We start from the raw sequence: 18,405 nt of genomic DNA, 5'->3' as shown, positions 1-18,405 counted from the left end.
ATCAGCGGAATATAGCAGTGATGATAGCTGGCCAAAAACATGATGGGGCGCGGATTGAACCAGCCGAGGTCCATCAGTCGTCTTTGTAACGACTGATGGACATCCGATTGCGGGTCTGACTCCTACCACCGTCGCCACAAACAACTATGAGACACTTTGTGTGAACCTGGACCGTCTGTCCAAACGCTCACCTGTGAATCATAGCGAACAGATCCTCAGTGGTGCGGGACTTGGTGGGTGACAGAAACACGCTGTCATCCTCTTTTTGTGACTCCTCGAGCTGTGACGACGCAGAGTTGTCACTTTCTGTATAATCTGTAAAAAAAAGTACTTTTAATACGGTGATTAGCAGATTATAACAAGTCCATAATATGCAAAAATACTAATTTTTTTGGAATTCCTTTATTGCTATTGAGGTAAAATTTAATATGTACAATATTAACAGGTTATGTTTAAACATAAAGAGTAACGGTTTAATTGTAGATAATTAAGTAAAAGAATAGCTTAGCATAGCAAAAAAACTGGGAAATTAATTTTAATAATTTTCTTTTACAAAAAAACCCCAAAAACTGACAAATTTGAATTTTAATATATAGCATCTGTGTTGCATGTTTTTTTTCTGTACTATTCTTATGCTTTTATTTTTATTAAAATGATCCACATATCAATCTGGAATAGATAATAATAGTTTATAGTGAGAAGGGCCTGAAGAACCTGCCTTTGCTAAAGCAATCGTCTGCCTCCTCTGTGGATTCCTCTTTCCTGTCCTGTGAGGCACTTTCGGCTGAAACTCCTGATGAGTCGTTCTCCCCTTCGCTGCTGATGGAGCTCTCCTGGGGCGTCTCCAGAGGACTGTCAGCAGCAGGCACTTTGTCTACACAGTTGGACCTCTTGGGTGAGCTGTGTAAAACCGGAGGGCAAGGACACATTTCCGCTTCGGGCAGTTCGCTCTGCTGCTGACCTGAAGAGTCTACGTGTGGGATAGACTCTCCGGAGCAGACGGATGTTACCGGTGACTCTGAGCGCTGCTCTGCTTCGTGAACAGTCAACGCCTTGGGGACGTTAGAACCATCCAAACACAGTTCTGACCGCAGTCCGACAGCTGTCGCGCTCCCTGACAATACCTCTGTGCCCTTGCTATTCGCCATTGAAAGCTCTTCATTTGAGGCATGGATTGAGTCGTTTGATGAAACATGATGATTATGAGAATTGTGCATTGAGGGACTCTTGAGAGCTAGTGATTGACTGCTGGTTGAGTTCTCAGACGGACACTGGAGTCTCGAGGCCGCTTTGATCTCATGCAGGTCTTCAGGCTGCTTGCTGATGGATCGAAGCTGCACTTTTTGAAGAATTGAGGGTGTTATAGACAGAGAGTGGGCAGTGAAGGACTCCAAGTTCGGAGACGTGACAGTTTTGGTGATTGGCACATCTTTTTGCTTGATCTGGAGAAGGTTTGGTAGCTGGTTCCCGTAAGCCGAGTCTTTATTGCTTGGACTGTGAAGGGCACTTAAGTCGAGGTGAGAAGGAGGAATCATCGGCAGCTCCAGATCTTTCTTCGAGGTGGCTATGTCTCTGGATGAGCGTGCCTGCAGAGACAGAGAGGAAAGAGACGACTTCCTCTCTGGGACTTTGGGCTTCCTCTTCCCAGTGGCTGGGGACAGAGGTCCGGGGAAGAAGGTGGAGGGAAATGAGGAGGTGGGGGTTTCAGACTGACTGGAGTAGCCGCTCGATGGGCTCGCCAATCCGGCCAGCTTCTCCGGAGACGTCAACTTGAACTCGCTCTCCACTGATGGAAGTGATGGGGTGGTGGCTCTGGAGCCAGACTGGGAAGTCTGGGACTCTGAGCTCTCCTGTGACTTGATGCATTCGATCACAGTCGTACCCGTGGCTGTGCTGGAGTTTGATAGCGATCGGTAGGGATCACTGGACTTCAAATCGTTTAGAAGCCAGAGATCTGCATAGTCTGACTGCACAATGCCATTGTCCTTAAAGGAATGTGCGTCTTTGGAGCTTAAAATGCCTAAATCCGTCAGATCCGACGTGCCTTCCATCGCCCAGACCTCGAGGGGCTCTCGCCCTAGTGAGGAGTTCTCCATGAGTCCTGGCGATCCAGACAGAGCCAGCTGCATTCTCCGCTCTTTAGAGGACAGAGACACTGGGTGTCTGTAGGTACCAGTAATCTTTGGTTCTCTCTTTTCTGGGATGTGTCCCTCACTGCATATCTTCCTCAAGGAGGAACTCCTCTTTGGTGGGGAGGGCTTGGCCTTTGACTTTCTCAAGGAGAGGCAGCGTCTCCCCAGAGTCAGGTGGCCGCTCATGTCCGACAAACCGCAATCAGAACCAGGGTTTGCATAGTTGTAGGTGAAGCTTTTGCTGCCTTTTAAACCACAGTCAAAGTGCATGGAGGTGTAGTACCCTTCGGTGTCCACAGAGTAGTAAGAAACGGTGTCTGCTTTCTCTGATGGCGGCTTGTCGGAGAAGCTGCTCTCGCAGGTAGCCATGCTGGTGAAGCTGGGGCAGCCCAGGCTGCTCTCGGCCTCCCTGCCTGGTTCAGGGCTGAACCCCTGAGAGGAAGACGGCTCCGCGTTGGGGAAATCCCACTCCCCCTCCATGGGCGTACTCACTCCCGCCTCCTCTAATATATCCATAGCTGCTGAGGAGAAGGAGCCAGCTCGCTGGGTTCTGAGGCCCTGGTAGTTGTCCAGCAGGAAGCTGGTCTGGTCTTCGGCGGTGTGAGTGGCGGCATTGAGGGACAACTCAGAGTCGCAGTGCGAGGATCTGGTTAGTGGAGGGGACGCTGCGGGGGGGATAGTTTCTGAGGTCTGGGAGGGGCAGGTGGAGCTGCTGCCACTCCAGTTCCCGCTTGAAGATTGGTGGTCGTCCTTATGGTCCATTTGGCTGCCCAGCACCCCCGCGGCTGAGACGGAGTGAACGGGGCTGCTGAAGGTGTCCGAACTGGACGAGATCTCGCAGCTGCCCATGTCGGCTTTCCTGGGCAGTTGAGCGCCGGTCCGCTCCATCCAGCTGCGCTCCGGACTGTCCGACAGTTGCGCAAACTTCAGCCCCCCCAGCTGCCGCTCTGACACGGCCCGGTCATCGGCGCTCTCCTCTTCCTCCTTCAGGATCCTCTCCCTGCGCCCGGGAAGGAAACCCTCGGAGTCGAAGGGTGCCAGCTCCTCCTCCTCGTCGCTGTCGTTGCGCTCATCGTCCATGAGGATCATCATCATCCTGCTGCTGTCTCTGGGCAGACTTCGCGACCGCAAACGGGCCTCCACTGAACTGGAGAACATGGGGTCAGCGCTGTCGGGCAGGCAGGAGATGTTGCCTGCCGAGTGGGAGAGCAGGAGTGACACGCCCTGACCTCTCTGGACCCTGAGCCTCCTCCGACACGGCGCTCCTGACGTCAAAAAGTCTTCGGTCTGGCAACCTGAGTCTCTGGTGGTCAGATGGCTGGCCAGCCCCTCAGTGGAAGGAGTTATATCGGCAGTGGTGTGAACAATGACTGTCCGCTCCCTGGAACCAGGGGAGTCATCAGAGTCTGGAGAAGAAAGACGGATTAAAGAGTTTCAGACTTTATTTTCTATAATCTTTCAACACTGCGAAAACGCAAAATCTTAGAGTATTTTTTTGTCTAGTTCCTAGTGCAACTATCTTACTACATCTAAAATGAGTAAAAAGTAACTTACAAGTAACTTTTCAGCAAAATCTAGCTTATTTTAAGTTAATAGTTTCTTTAATATTGATTTTAAAAAAGTACCAGTTGCACTTATAACAAGGTATTTCCTCCATGTTATAAGTGAAAAAAATCTGCCAGTGGAACTGGTACCTTTCCTTCGAAATTTAGGAACAAAAAACGTAAACTTAGCTTGAAGAAAAGTTACATATAAATTAGTTTTGTCTTATTTCAAGTGCACTAAGATATTTGCTCTACAAACTAAACAAAAAACGTACAATTTTGTGTTTTTGCAGTGAACCGTTGTGTTAAAAGTATTAACTTTTAAAAAAAATCAGTCTGTGAAAGTATACAGTACTGTGTCTTCAAGATAATTAATAATAAAGATTTTTATGTTATGGAGGTGAATCTGTTATTATGTCTTTCTAAACCCACAAACTTTGATACATTTTACAAGGATTTTATGTGATAAACCAAGACATAATAGTTGATATCTGAGAAGTGAATGAAAATGGATACGCACTTTTTACTTTTATTTTTGCTTAGCAAAATCTGAAAAGGATGGCATTCATTCAGCCCCCTCTAGTTTTAGTGAATAATTTAGATAAATAGATAGCTGGGTTTTTTTTTTACATTTAATTGTAATTATTCACTGAATTTAACTGTATTGTCCCATAACTAGGACTGAACTGAAGTTTATATAGTTGAATTTAAATGCGTTGGTATGAAACAACTGAATCAGACTACAGACGGTCAAAGCTGATAAAGACAAGAAGCAACCTGAAGTTAAAATGGCAGCATCCAAAAAGGTTTAAACATTTGTACGATTATGTAAAAAAATAAAAATTAAAAATCTGAAAAATTCCTAAAAACGCTTTATCTTTCACTTCACAATTATGCACAGTTTTCTACTGGGCCATCACAGAAATATCCAGATAAAACCCATTTTGTAATGTGGAAAACACAAGAAGAAGTTCAACGGGTATAATTACTGCAAGACGCTGTGAAAAAAAAAAACAAACCCCAACATGACATGGTGTTAAAAAAAAAAAGAAGATACATACCAAAATCCTGCTGCACCTGTCTGGGGAAACCGGCGACCGTCCTCCGCCTCCTCAGCTTCCGTCTCCTCTGAAGCAAAGACTGCGAGTGAACGAGTGAGCAGCGCACACTAGCATCTCTGTCAAAGCCAACCCCTGCAGCGGAGACAGGACATGTGAGGAATCTTTGTTTGGTCCCAAATGCAGAGAATCCTTTTTTTAACTCTCACACGCTGTCACATAAAACGGCAAAAGTTGAAATAAATATATCGAATGACTGAACTAAATAAGGCGGCGTACAGAAATAGCAGAGGCGGTCTGAGATCTGAGAGAGCATAAAGCCGCAGCGTCTGCTTGGAGGTTTTGGTTGCTAAACTATAATATTTTCTGACAACTATGACAGAAATTGTAAACAAGCATTTAAAAGGGGAAATCTGACTGCAAACTCTGAATACCTCTGCTTGGGTTTACCAACTAATCTTCCTGCAGCCCCTCCGTCACGTTATGACCATCATGTGACAACAAGTTGGGGCTTTCAGCACCATAGCGATTGCAGGACTCTGCTTACAAATGTGCATTTTTTTTTCTCCCCCCCCTTCAACTGTCTTTGACTCGGCCCGCGTTGGCACACAGCTCCCGTTTTCAAGTCAGCGAGAGGGAGAGTAAATAACATCAAGCAGATCTTTTTATCCGCTTGAACAAAACTAATTGCCATTCATGTCACAGCACCTGGCCTCTTAGCAATCGCAAAGTGTCATTGAGAAACAGAGTTCACCGAGCACAAAGCATGACTCGGACTTTTATAGTCACGGCCTGCAAGCGTAATTCACGCAGCCCAGGATCTTTTGAGGAGGAGGAGGATTTTTCTGAGACCGAAAAGGTTACACTGTTGAAATAAAATGAGTCCAAATGTGAAATATACTGAAGCTTCTTATAAATGTGCTTCTTCCTCTCAACTCTTAGGTCAAAGCCAAAAGGGTTAATTATAATAATATGCATAGTAATTCAGTTTTATGTTCTAGCTTTAGCAAAGTCTGTAACGGCTATTTTAGCTAGGTGTTTGGAAGCATTCTAATAACTCAATGGAGACTTAAAAATGAATTCAGAAATTGTTTTTCCTTTAACATTTATGTGCTAACCACTTCGCTAAAGAAACAAGACGATTAGCCTAGCATGGCTAACTTTTTTATTTTAAACGTAAACAAATCTCAATATCCAGCTTTGCTATAACTTTTTTTTTATAATGTTACTATAAGACTTTCAATTTTATTTTGCTAGTAAGAAGCTGCATTGTTATGGGGATTTCAAAGTGAATAAATTAACCAGGCGACAGCTGGTAGCATGGTCGTTTTCTACCAGGAATAACAAAAGGAAGACAGGTTTTTATTTTTCCCAAAGAAGAAGATGTTTTATAAATTTTTTGAACAGTCTTTTGAATCATAAACAAACATCAGAATCATTTTAATGGTTAATTTATCAAATAACCCAAAATTGTGGGCGTGCCGTGGTGGCGTAGCGGTTAGCGCGACCCGTATTTGGAGGCCTCAAGTCCTCGACGCGGCTGTCGCGGGTTCGACGTTTACCGCATGTCTTCCCCCCCTTTTCTTCCCCCTTTTCTGTCAGCCTACTTCATGAAAAAGGGACTCTAGAGCCCACAAAAAAGACCCCCTGGAGGGGTAAAAAAAACAAACAACCCCCCCCCCAAATTGTTGCTAGTTTAAGTATGTTAGTAGTATAGCAGCATGAGGCCTTTTACTGTTCTGGTTTTTACGCTAACATGTTAAACGTCTGTGATTCAGTAAGTCTTGCTACAATTTTTAAAGTAATTTTTGTTGCCATAACAACTCTGCTCTTATTTAATGTTCAAAAAAATACTCTTACTTCATACCATGCAGCTAATCAGCTAGCTTTTCCACATTCTCCTGGAAAATGCAATTTTTCTAGTAATAAAGTAGTTGTCAATATGTTTAAAGATAAAAGAAAATAGTGTTACAGATCTCCTTTAAAATTTGTAAAGACAGCTTCCAGTGCTCTGTCCACAGACCTAAACAAAGAGATGACAACTGAGACATTTTGGCGATTTCAATTTACCAGTCACATTAATAGGAATGATGCATGAGGCGATGACTTGGGAATTGCATTTCATTCTCTCCTCTGGGGTGGGCAGCGGCAGAGCTCTAGACCAGTTAGTCTGCTTGTCCAGGGTGGAGGGGATGTTAGGGATGGGAAACTTAGACCGGTGACCTAGAGCCACCCCGTCAGTGTCGGGGTCAGTAGGCGCAGCCTGCAACAGATGGATATTTGCATGGTTAGACTGTTATGGTGGGATTACCGGTACATGGAAAATGGGTCGGCAGAGTTAAAGAAGAAAAAGAAGAAGAAGAAGGAAAAAAAAAAACTCAGCTTCAGAGAGGATAAAGTGTGGACAAAGTCTGGGATTATCCCACTATTTTCTATGTTCTCAGTTCTCAAACTGCTCTGCAAATACCACCGGTGGTAATCGGCACTGTGAAATGTTGGCATCAATTATTTATTTGAAACGAACAGAAGTAAAAAGAGTCTAAAAATATAAGTTGTTCAAGTACTTCATCAGAGACTTATCAGAAGAAAAGCACAATGGAAACAGACTCTGAACCAACATCCACTGAGGACACAATATGATCCGACTCCTTTACAATTCTGACATCAGAAGTCAGAATTCGGATGTAGGAAGTAAAAATGAATACGATTGAACTGTATTCGTCTTCCAAATCCAAAAATGAGCGAGGTTAGCCAAGTGATTTATCCAGGGGCTGGAGTAGATGCACCTAGCAAAACAAGCTAATAAAAAAAAACAAAAAAACGCATTTACATGATAAAACATCAGCAACATTTCACTTGAGGAATTTTTTCTGACATTTTAATGAGATACATAATCTCCAACCTAGCAGATTCTGAACTGCGCAGCTATCACCGAGTTGCATATTTAAAGCAGCCGTATTCGATTTTGAAACTGGAGTCGGTAAGAAACCTCAGATTTTCCTGATTAGATCTTCTGATCTGTTGTACTGCACTGCAAAAAGACAAAATCTTACCAAGTATTTTGGTCCAGTTTCTAGTGCAAATACCTGAGGACACTTGAAATAAGACAAAACTAAGCAAGATATAGTAGCTTGTTTTCAGTCAATCATTTCTTAATATATGCTCTGTGCTGAGTTGCATTGGCAGATTATTTCACGTATAACATGCATAACATAAGTGAAATAATTTGCCAATGCAACATAAACCTTTTCATCAATATTAAGGAACTATTGACTTAAAACAAGCTCCTACATCTTGCTGAAAAGTTACTTCGAAGTTAGTTTTGTGTTATTTCAAGTGTCCCAACATATTTGCACTAGAAACTGGACCAAAAATTACTTGGTAAGATTTAGTTTTTTGCAGTGCGCTGTTTGAACATGTCGGTCAGGACGGCGGTGGTGCTTGCGAAAGCTGATCCTGAGGTGGCGTTTGCTGAGAAAAGTTTGAGAACCACGTAGCTAGGAGTGTGAACACGTTCTCTGAGAATACATCAGTAAACACACACACCCTTCCAGTAGCTGAGTTTCACACAGCAGTGCAAAGAATCCGTTAAGTAGCGAGCAGCATGCTTCATAGCCAGTGAGAGCAGGAAGCGAGAGAAGCATTCAAAGAAACACAACAGACTTTCATGCAAAAAAAAGAAAAGTAAAAGAGAAAAGAGTCCCAGCTTGCAGGAAGCTCAGACCAATAAAAACTTTGGCACTCACTCCACACACACGTCACAATCTCTCTTCTACAAGATGCATTCTGACGTCGACATGCAGCCTGCAGTCGTATTGCGAGAATGTGCGGCACCTCTGTGGCGGCGGCAGGCGAGCCTCCGGGAAAAACGCGCCAGGATCAAATTCCTCTGAGCTGCAGCAAACCTCCTGGACGCGCTAGAAACCAACTCTGACATCTAGCAAGCTGAGGATTTCTCTGCCTTCCCTCGAGTTCCCAACATGTGAAACTGGGAGCGACTCTCAGGCCGAACTGGTTCCGACCTCTGCAACCCAAAGTCTTCCCACCCCCCTTCCACCCCATTTAAAGCCGCCTCTCCAGCCTTTGTGCTCCCGGTTCCCAGCAGACCAACGGGGCCGACAAAAGAAACCGGTTTCCTTGGAAACTTCTCGCAATGAGTAGAAGAAGAAGAAGAAGAAAAAATCAAAGGGGAGGACCATTTACAGCTGATTTGTTTCGAAGAGGCTCTGAGAGGAAGGATGAGCCTTTTGAAGGAGGGGAGAGGGAGAGAAGGAGGACGGTGAAGAGGAGTAGCGACGGTTCGTGTTTGTCTTTGTGCGCATCAGGCCTTTTTGGTCAAACAAACAAGCTCAAAGGTTGTCGGCTAGTGCAGAGAGGAGGATCATGGGTAATCACAGACACAAGCTCCCAAAACATCAACCCTTTCATTAATGTAGAGTGAATATGTCTCACACACACACACACACACACACACACACACACACACACACACACACACACACACACACACACACACACACACACACACACACACCCTCACATTTCTCACATATTTCAAACTGAAACTTCACAGAAAAACATCAAACTGACACACTCCGTTTTTTTTGTTTGTTTTTTTACTTCATCACCTCAATAGGGCAGAGAAACCGAGAGTTCATGCATCTAAAGCAGAGACTGGTCATGTAAGACAGATGAAAGGACAGGTGGAAAGCAAACGGGAGGGGTCGAGTGGGAGGACCAGAACCAGTACCTTTCTGCTCCAGGGAGAGAGGCTGCAACATTCGGTGGGGGAGGAGGAGCGGGCGGAGTCGAACTGAACGACAGGGTGGAGAGACGACCACAAACGGAAACACACAGAAAACAAGCAAACGACAACAGAAATTTAAAATAATGACACGAGTGAAGGTGAGGACGCGGGGGAGCGTGACGCAGGGGGAAACATACAGCGGTGACATGAGAACAACACGTGAACACGTCTCCGTTCCCGTCTTTACCTGAGCTTCAGCTAACTGAGTGGATGCATCTCTAAAATGTCTCTCTGGCTGCTTGGATGGAGTGGGGAGGACAAAAAGGGCGCCGTCACTTTAAAAGGAGAATTATGGCAAAACTACATTACATTACAAAGAACTAAACAAAATCTGCCATGTGCCGGTGGAAAGTTTTAGCAAACCTGGATTATTAAACTGAGACTGAACTATAGACGTTGGCTGGTTTGTGTGCAAAATACTTTACAGCAGTTTCACATTTTATCGCATTACAAACACAAAATAGAGCAAAATTGTGGAGTGACTTTAAAAAAAAACGAAAAAAAAAAAACTTTTAAAATCTGAAAAGTGCGTTCCATGCAGGTCCATTAAGGTATCTAAAGCTTTGGAAAACTGCTCAAGTTCAATGAGACTGGATACATGTCTGGGCTTTGACTGGGCCATTCTAAAAAAACAACAACAACAAAAACAACACTTTCATTGTATGTGTGAGATTGTCGTTTTTCTGGAAGATGACCCTCTGGCACTCTCAATGTCAAATCTTTTGTATCTCTATTGTTATTTTTATTTTTATTTCAAGTTTGTCCTGTTTTTAGCTTCATCCCATTGACTCTGAAAGTCTTTTCTTTCCCTGCTGAGGGAAAAAATAAATAAAATCCCCAAACTATAATGCTGCCACCACCAGGCCCCACAGTGGGAATGTTGTACTGTAATGTTACATTTTCTGCCGTTGTTTCGGAAGCCTCTCTCTAACCTATTTTTGAGCTCAGCGCGATTTTCTGATTTGTATTTGTAATAATTTTTGAAAACCAAAGTTCCACTTCCCCAGTTAAGAACTACCAAACTTGACAAGATTAGGAAAACATCGGGACGTATGAACATATTTGTATTACTTCACTTTAAATATTAGATGTTTGTGCAACTTTACGGTTGCGGTTCCACAGATTAGATGTTTAGAGCTGTAACAAGCTGACTGGCAGGACTTCCAAAGCCTAACACATTGATGTATTGATTGCTGTTCTTGGAGACTAACGGGAAAAGATGACGACAATAATCGCCTCACCGTTGTTAGACTTTTGCCCCAACCGTCTTGCATCGGCTCGATGAGAGGGGAGGGGTATACGGGCGTGGGGGGCAGGGCTGAGATGGTCACTCTGCGTTCCGTCCTCTGGTGATCTGAAAACGCACACACTTTAATAACAGCATGCAAAAAAATACATGGTTATGAGAGAAAGCAGAAGATGGATGCACTTGTGATTACAGGTTTTGTGAGAATTCTTGATGCGGGAAGCTTTTGATTGAACTTTTGATCGAGTCTTTGTGAGGGTGCATTTACATGCATTTTCCACCGGGGGGCAAAATAACACCAGAATCGCAGACGCTTGGAAGCGGGATGACTTCAAAACAATCTGACTTTTTACCAAGGCGTTGCCTCAAAAGTGAGTGAAAAATAAACACAAGACAAAAAAATGTTACTTTTTTTAATTAATTGTAATTTGAAAGTGTAGAAATTGTGACGTGGGGTAAAACCTAAATGTGTAGATATGTATAATGTGGGATATATTTGGGAGATTGAATCAGCTTTGGCTTCTTCCTACTCCTTGTTGAACTGGATATGAAAGTTTTGCTGTATATGTTTGATTATTCTGTCTTTTTCTTGTTGTTTTGTTCTTAGAAATTTTTTTCGCTTTGACATTTTCCATGTTTGAAATCAATAAAGATTTCATGTCGTTTCAAGAGCAAGTTGGAATAAGACAACATTCGGCAAAACAAAGCAAAAAGAGAACATATCAAAACGAAAAGTACGAAAGAAATTAAAGTTGAAAATGTGAAAAAAAGGTGACTTTATGTATTAACTGAGCATCAGTTAATAAATAAAGTGCGTTTAGTGTTGAGTTCTAAATCTGAAATTGAACAATGACATACAATCATCCTGAACAACGGCCACTGTGAGCAGCAGAAGTATGGGTCTATGGGTCAGGTGCTAACGTCCAGCGGCTCACCTTGGTTCAGCGACCACAGGCTGTGGTTGGCCTGCCTGTGCAGCTCTGCCACACATGCTGGCCGTGTGGAGGGGTGCAAAACATTCCTCTGGAGGCGCCACGGCGCTCTGAAGTGTGCCGTCAGCTTACTCTCCACGTCCAGGTCGGACACCGCTGTCGGAGAAACGAACACAGTGGAAACATCGCTAATTATTCTTTTGCATAAGACATAGGAAGCAGTGAAAAAAAACAAAACAGCTATCAGTTTGGGTTGCTTTAAATTCCCCGAGTTTGAGGGTAGACACTGACTCAACGTCACGGCTTCTGACCAGGGACGGATTTACAAGAATCTGGGGCCCTGGGCTGGAGCCCGTCTTGGTGCCCTATTTACTAAGTAAAATGTCATTTACCAATGATAATTACAATTATTAGGTAGTCGTACACATCAGCAGGTATGCACTGATGCATGTTATGCTTAATACGTCCTCTAGTTAATTAGGGCTGAAATGATTAATCGGATAAATTGCAATTAATCGTGATTACTCAATTGCTGAAATAACTGTTGACTAATTTAGTAGTTGATTAATTATTAACTGGAATATACAGACTCAAAAAAATGCCACTTGCTGAAATAAAAAACAACTCCCGACATGTTCAGACTAGTAATGAAGCCAAAACTGTATGAAAAATGTATACATGTTGCGTTTAGGGTGTATTCCATCTTAGGCAATCAAATGTTTATTTTTTATTTTAAAAAATAATTCAATTGTTTATTTGCATCTTTTAATGTATTTCTAATTTTGAATTAAAAATGGCTTTAAGTGGATGTGCCATTTTTTATCGGACTAATCAATTAATCGTTAGAATAATTGATAGATTAATCGATTACTAAATAATCCTTAGTTGCAGCCTTATAGCCAATAATACTTTAACCTGTCCCTGGACAGGTTGATGTAATCAGGAATGATTTAACAGGTCATAAGTTGGTGAAAGCCACTTTAGTAATTAACTACATAAATGTCTGATAGTCCATAATTCTGGTCTCACTAATACCAAGCAAGCCAGTCAAACTACAAACCAACAGGCAATTCGCAAAACAACTTCTTTGCCTTCATCAGTGATAACAACTCCATGTTGTTTCAGAAATTGTTTTTACTACAGTTTCAAATAATTTAATATTTTTTACATACATAAAAATCCTAAAATAATACAACTCACATGATTTGAGCTCATGAGTTTTACAATGTTTTCAACACCTCCATTCATTAAAAAAGTAAAATAAAATAAAAATCTTTGAGCCGCCCCCCCAAATATTGGAGCCCTGGGCTACTGCCCCTGTCAGCCCTTTCTACGGCCTGGCCCAGCTTCTGACAGAAGAGACGCCACATTCTTTGGAGCATGAACACAAAGATAATTGTTTTGGTTTTCCAGGAGATTAAATAACATCTTTTCTAACTCACGCCACTCAGGTCCAGGGCAAACATGGTGTGTTTACTAAGGCAACGGTATCCATCGCCCAAACAATTGGTCTTAATGCAACCTGATAGTGAGACTTTCATCCTGCAAACATTGACCAGTACCTGCACTGTGACCACTAACACCACCCCCACCTCGAGTTACAGATCTCACATTACTGCAGATCCAAGGAGGCGCTGCGTGAAAGGCAGCACTTTGACAGGAGCTGTTTCTTTATGAAATGCACACTGAGGTGACTCACTGCAGAGGAGCAGTGACATGAGAAATGAGCAGAGCAATGAGTTGTGAGTGTGTAAAATGTTGAAAATACAGGAAATCAAGATAAAACTCTCTACAAAGATGACCCCATTAGGTCTGGGCTCTGAATTGTTTTTACCGATTAATCAAAAATTTGGTCTTTGAAGATTTGATTTTTGGAGAATTGAATGCACTCCTTGGATTTCCATAATTCAGAGTGATGTCAACCCGTCCAAGGTTGAGTTGGACGGCTTTTTTTTTTTTTTTTGACAAGTGTTTTACAGCTTCTTCTTATTCTGTGACAGAATATTAATACCAGGCTAAAACGCTTTTTTTTTTTTACTACATGAATAAAGTCGTAGTATTGCAAGAATGCAGCCATACGACAATAGAGTAAAAAGAATACGAGAATAAAGTCGGAATATTACCAGAGTTTTATGAAGACTCCAGCATAAAAAATAACAAAAAATGAAATGTTGAGCAACTTGTGAAGTTATACTTTGATATTGGTTTTACAGATAATAGTCAAAACTTGATAGAAACACTTAATTTTTTAACACATCAATAGCACAACTTTAAAACAATTGTGCAAGTGACTGTGACTATATCGAACAAGGACCTAAACAAACTGAGCTGGTCACGTCAGATCTTGATAACTCTAACCTTCTTCTCATTAAAATAACTTTTTTTCCTCATAATTTTGTGACTTTTTCCTGGCAAAATTGCATTTTTTTTTTGCACTGATATTATGATTATATTCTCATAATTTAACAAACAATCTCATAGCCCGGCTCTCACACACCAAGCACAGAACAGATGATTGACATGAAAAACACTTTTTGAAAATATGTTATGTAATTTTGTTTTTAGATAAGGATGTAAGCCCAAAAACAAAAAGAAAAAATTTTTTATCCACACTGTCCAACTCTGTTTGTCGTATCAAGATTTCTTTCCACGATATTTCATCACGGAAGGAAATCCACCCCAATCATTTAGCCTGCTTTCTTCAGCAGCACATCTCTGAGTCTTTTCCCACCTGGTGGATTTTCCCGGCCTCGTCTCTGACCTGCCGGCTCAGCTGAAGCTCGTTCTGTCTGACCCCTGTGTCCGAATGCCCTGGTTCAACACGCTCCTCTGGTTTGCTTTGTAGCGCTGCCAGGAGCTCACTTTAGTCTCTTTCAGTCAAGAAAGACGTAGCTCAGCAGCAGAGGTCAGGGCGGCCCACTAAACCTCAGCCTGTGGCCGTGGACCCGATTGCTGCGTATGCTGAGTGATTTGCTAACAGCGCTGCTAAATCTCAGACGGAGAGACAAAGGGAAATGAGTGCCAGGAGAGGTATTGAGTTTATCAGAGACAGGCTGATGGTTTCCATGAAACCTGGCTGACCTGAGAAGGCCTCTGTGTGTTGACCCTGCTGGGCTGAGAAGGCTCTGTGTTGTGTCTCCTGCTTAGCGCCAGCAGCAGAGCGTAAACAGTCCAGACTGAGCTCAATGAAAACGGCTGATTTACACCACAAGCTACCGGGATACTTAACTTTGGCAACTTATAAACATATCTAAGCTAGAATTTACAATATGTATGTTTAACTCGCATTTTATTACTTTAGATACTAATAAAACTTACATTTTAGGAGATCGTTCCAGTTTGTGGTGACATAAATTAGCACTAGCATGGCTTTGCATTTATACTGTTCCGTTTTGTGCATTTTAATCTGAGCAACACGTAACAGTCACTTCCAAAGGTTTTCATCCCCCTTAAGCATTTGATCATGTCACAACCTCAAGCCTCAGTTTAGTTTGGTGGGTTTTTCCCACAGACTTTCTTTGGAATGCAGGTCTGGCCTCTTCACATGCACAGACTGCAATTCTTCTGGGCGACCACTGAGTTTTAAAAAGCCTAACCTGCAAATTCCGATTTTGGACCGCTCCGATTTGTTTTGCCTGAAAATTCACTAAATAAAGCGACAAAGTCGCTAAGTTGGATTTTCAGACCTTTGTGGAGGAAGATGAGATCGGTGGATAAGATCGGCTTCACATGTGAGTGTCGGCCGTTTACCAGTCACCCAAAATTAATGGGGCAGTGTTATGTATTTTCCAACACAATCAAGAAACTATGTTACCTTCAGTTGTTGTAAACATTGCTGTTTGCATCAAATATGACTTAAAAGACATTTGACTTCATAATCTAATGCCTTGAAATTGGGCCTCTGTCTCTTTAAAAACTCCTGCTCTATCTGAAACTCTGCCTTCAGGAAGTCATCACAACATGGCTCCTCTATTAATCCTTTAATAACATTTTAATCAGCGTTGAACTGAGAAGTAGCTGCACCGGCTCTCCAGGTGTTTGCTAATTGCTGTCAGCTAGTCTAAAGGAGCTGAGTGGTGGCAGCTGAATAGTTGCCATGGAGATTAAAGGATTTCTCAAACATGCATGAAAGAATTAAGACAACACTTCAGGTATGTTTTGGATGAGGGAACAACATTATAACAAATGAGATAATTTAGTCTGATAAATTTCTATTATCGGTTTCACTGGATTTATTTAGGGGTTTCATAATTTTCTTAAAAAACCTGAAATGTTTTTGTAAGAAAAATAATCTATGTAACAAATATGCATTACTTTGTGTTGGCCTAACAACTAAAATCCCAATAAAATGCACTGAGGTCAATAGCTACAACGTGACAAAGTGACATTATTACACTTAACACTTCTGCAGTGTAAAAACTATGACTGCAATAATGAATTTCAATAAATAAATATCACAACTTTATTGTAAATAATGAGTTAGTGCTTCCATCTGGCTCTGGTTTAGATTTTAATGAAAACACTGGGGAAACACCCTGTTTCCTGTTTTGCTTTTCATATCATGTGTCACACGAGTGGAGCAACACAAACCCCAACAAACAGCAGCGATATTTCAAAAGTGACACACAGATGACTGCGTAACGACGTTCAGATCAGAGCTGCAGAGAGATATGGAGCCAGAGTTGGGGTGTGTGTGTGTGTGTGTGTGTGTGTGTGCGCGTGTGTGGGAGGAGGGGGGAAGATGAGCCATCCTTTCTCCACCCTGCTGAGAAATGAACTGTTGGCCCTGCAGTGACACCCTCCACCTCTCCGACACGCAAACAACCTATTCAACAACAACAGGGACAGCAGCAGAGCGGGAGCTGCTGCTCTCCCCACCGCTTAGTATCTCTGCAGGTTTGTCATTTTCTAAAATCTACTGATACTTTAGCAAAAACGTGATTATAGGATATATATTTACAAGCAGGCAGTCACTTCCTGTGGTTTGATTGAGGGTCATAATCGACCCCCAAATCTGGGATCATAACCACAATCATCTAAGTCAGAAGACTCAAACTCATTTTCAGAGCATTTTGGGTCGTATCAGGATCACAAATGTTTTTAAAGGTCCGGTCGGGTCAGAATGAACATATAAAACCCTATTAACAAACCGCTGAAATATCACTAAATATTTGTGTCCAAATTGGATAGGTGCTTCTGAAAGTTAAATAATATTGAACATCTTCTCACACTGACCAGTTCCTCCAGGAGTTCGTGATTGTTTTCCTAATTTTTAAACATTTTTTTGCAAACAAAATCAATGGTTTTCTGGAGCTACTTTAGAAATACTGGCAAGGAATTTTTGCTATATTTATGCATCACAGTAAATGGGATTTTTTGTTACTCGCCCTATCTGGGAGTATAACTTTACGTGAAGTGAGGCTGAGGCAGTAGTTTAGTAGAAGTAAGAAGTGCCTGATGTTTTTCACCATTTTTGCGGAAAAGTTTCAATAAACTCAAAATTTTGTACAGGGCCGGAATTAAAAGGATAAGGGCCCTGGGCTGGAGCCAGTCTTGGAGCCCTGTCCCAAAAAACAAAACAAAACAAAATAACAATGAAAAAAAAACAAAAAAAAACACCAAGCATTTTACTCATGCAAATACCAGTACATTAATAGTTAGACAAACATCAGCAGGTTTAAAGCATCCCCTGTGACATGACTTCATGTCGGCCCCAAAAAGATGTACTATAAGTTCAGAATTTTCTTATATTAGAGTTTCGTATACATTAACAAAAATGTAACAAAGTTAAAACAATATGGGTCTATGAGTTTTATATAAGGTACAACGTAAATCACACATTTTTACGTAAAACACAAGCAAAATGTTTGTTTCACGTTTTAGGGTTTCAAGTATTTCAGCTTTTTATACATTACTAAAAACGTAACAATATTAACACACTTCATATGAGTTTTATATAAGGTACAATGTAAAACAAGTGTTCATTACAAAAACATTCTTAGTCTTTGCTGCCCCTAAAATCATGGCGCTCTGGGCTACTGCCCCTGTGAGTCATTTCTAAAATCCGGCACGGATTATGAATTATCTGTTAATTTTCACGTGAATGTCCACAAAAGACTGGAGGGACAGACTGACGCAACTTTGGTGGTATAAAAAATGTCCTTGATCTGATGGATAAAATCATATTTAACAACTGTTATCTTGAACGTTGTATTTACGTGTCCCTCTGGAGTCTGGACGGCCATGTAAAGAGAAAAAGCTACGGTGGGTGGAGTTTGACACAGGTGATCTAAATAAAACACCAACAAGAGAATGAAAATGAGGAAGCACAAGGCGAAAAGAACAAAGATCGAAACAGTGGCAGGAGGAGGGACGATCCGACTCTTCACCTTCAACCTTCCAGGAGTTTTAATCCATTTCCTTTTACTTTTACAGGAATGCTTGCCAGGACAGACGCCCATATGGGGAAGCCTTTAAAGTTAACTTACAGCTCAGCTGTTGTCCCACATGAGCCCAAAGACAACAGACGGGGCTCCTGTCAGCTCATTGACCCCATTCCTTGGCGCTTTCACTCACTCTGACCGATCTCCCTTTTTAGGATGATGAGGGGGCGGTGGGGGAAAGCTTCCTTTTGCTAGTTCTTTCACATTTTCTCCCTGAAATCACAGCATTATCAACTTCAGTTT

The 18,405-nt window shown here is 42.0% G+C and overlaps 1 protein-coding gene across 4 annotated transcripts in view; it reads right to left on the bottom strand.

Moving 5' to 3' along the window:
• nhsa (Nance-Horan syndrome a (congenital cataracts and dental anomalies)) overlaps positions 1–18,405 on the bottom strand; it is a 72,896-nt gene that overhangs the window by 4,091 nt on the left and 50,400 nt on the right. The window contains exons 2-8 of one of the 4 annotated variants that reach the window (XM_028027183.1): positions 11,723–11,875; positions 10,783–10,910; positions 9,485–9,547; positions 6,805–6,997; positions 4,738–4,869; positions 719–3,538; positions 192–315 (exon numbers count right to left, since the gene is read on the bottom strand). In XM_028027183.1, the coding sequence (XP_027882984.1) occupies positions 192–315; positions 719–3,538; positions 4,738–4,869; positions 6,805–6,997; positions 9,485–9,547; positions 10,783–10,910; positions 11,723–11,875 (3,613 nt within the window). Of the gene's footprint in view, positions 1–191; positions 316–718; positions 3,539–4,737; positions 4,870–6,804; positions 6,998–8,480; positions 9,201–9,484; positions 9,548–10,782; positions 10,911–11,722; positions 11,876–18,405 lie in introns of those variants that run through there. The other 3 variants (XM_028027184.1, XM_028027186.1, XM_028027187.1) reach the window with 3 other exon arrangements.

Source organism: Xiphophorus couchianus, chromosome 9, assembly GCF_001444195.1.
Source record: "Xiphophorus couchianus chromosome 9, X_couchianus-1.0, whole genome shotgun sequence".
Taxonomy (NCBI): domain Eukaryota; kingdom Metazoa; phylum Chordata; class Actinopteri; order Cyprinodontiformes; family Poeciliidae; genus Xiphophorus; species Xiphophorus couchianus.
Note: the sequence above shows the minus strand (reverse complement) of the source record. Positions and strands in the feature narration are given on the sequence as shown.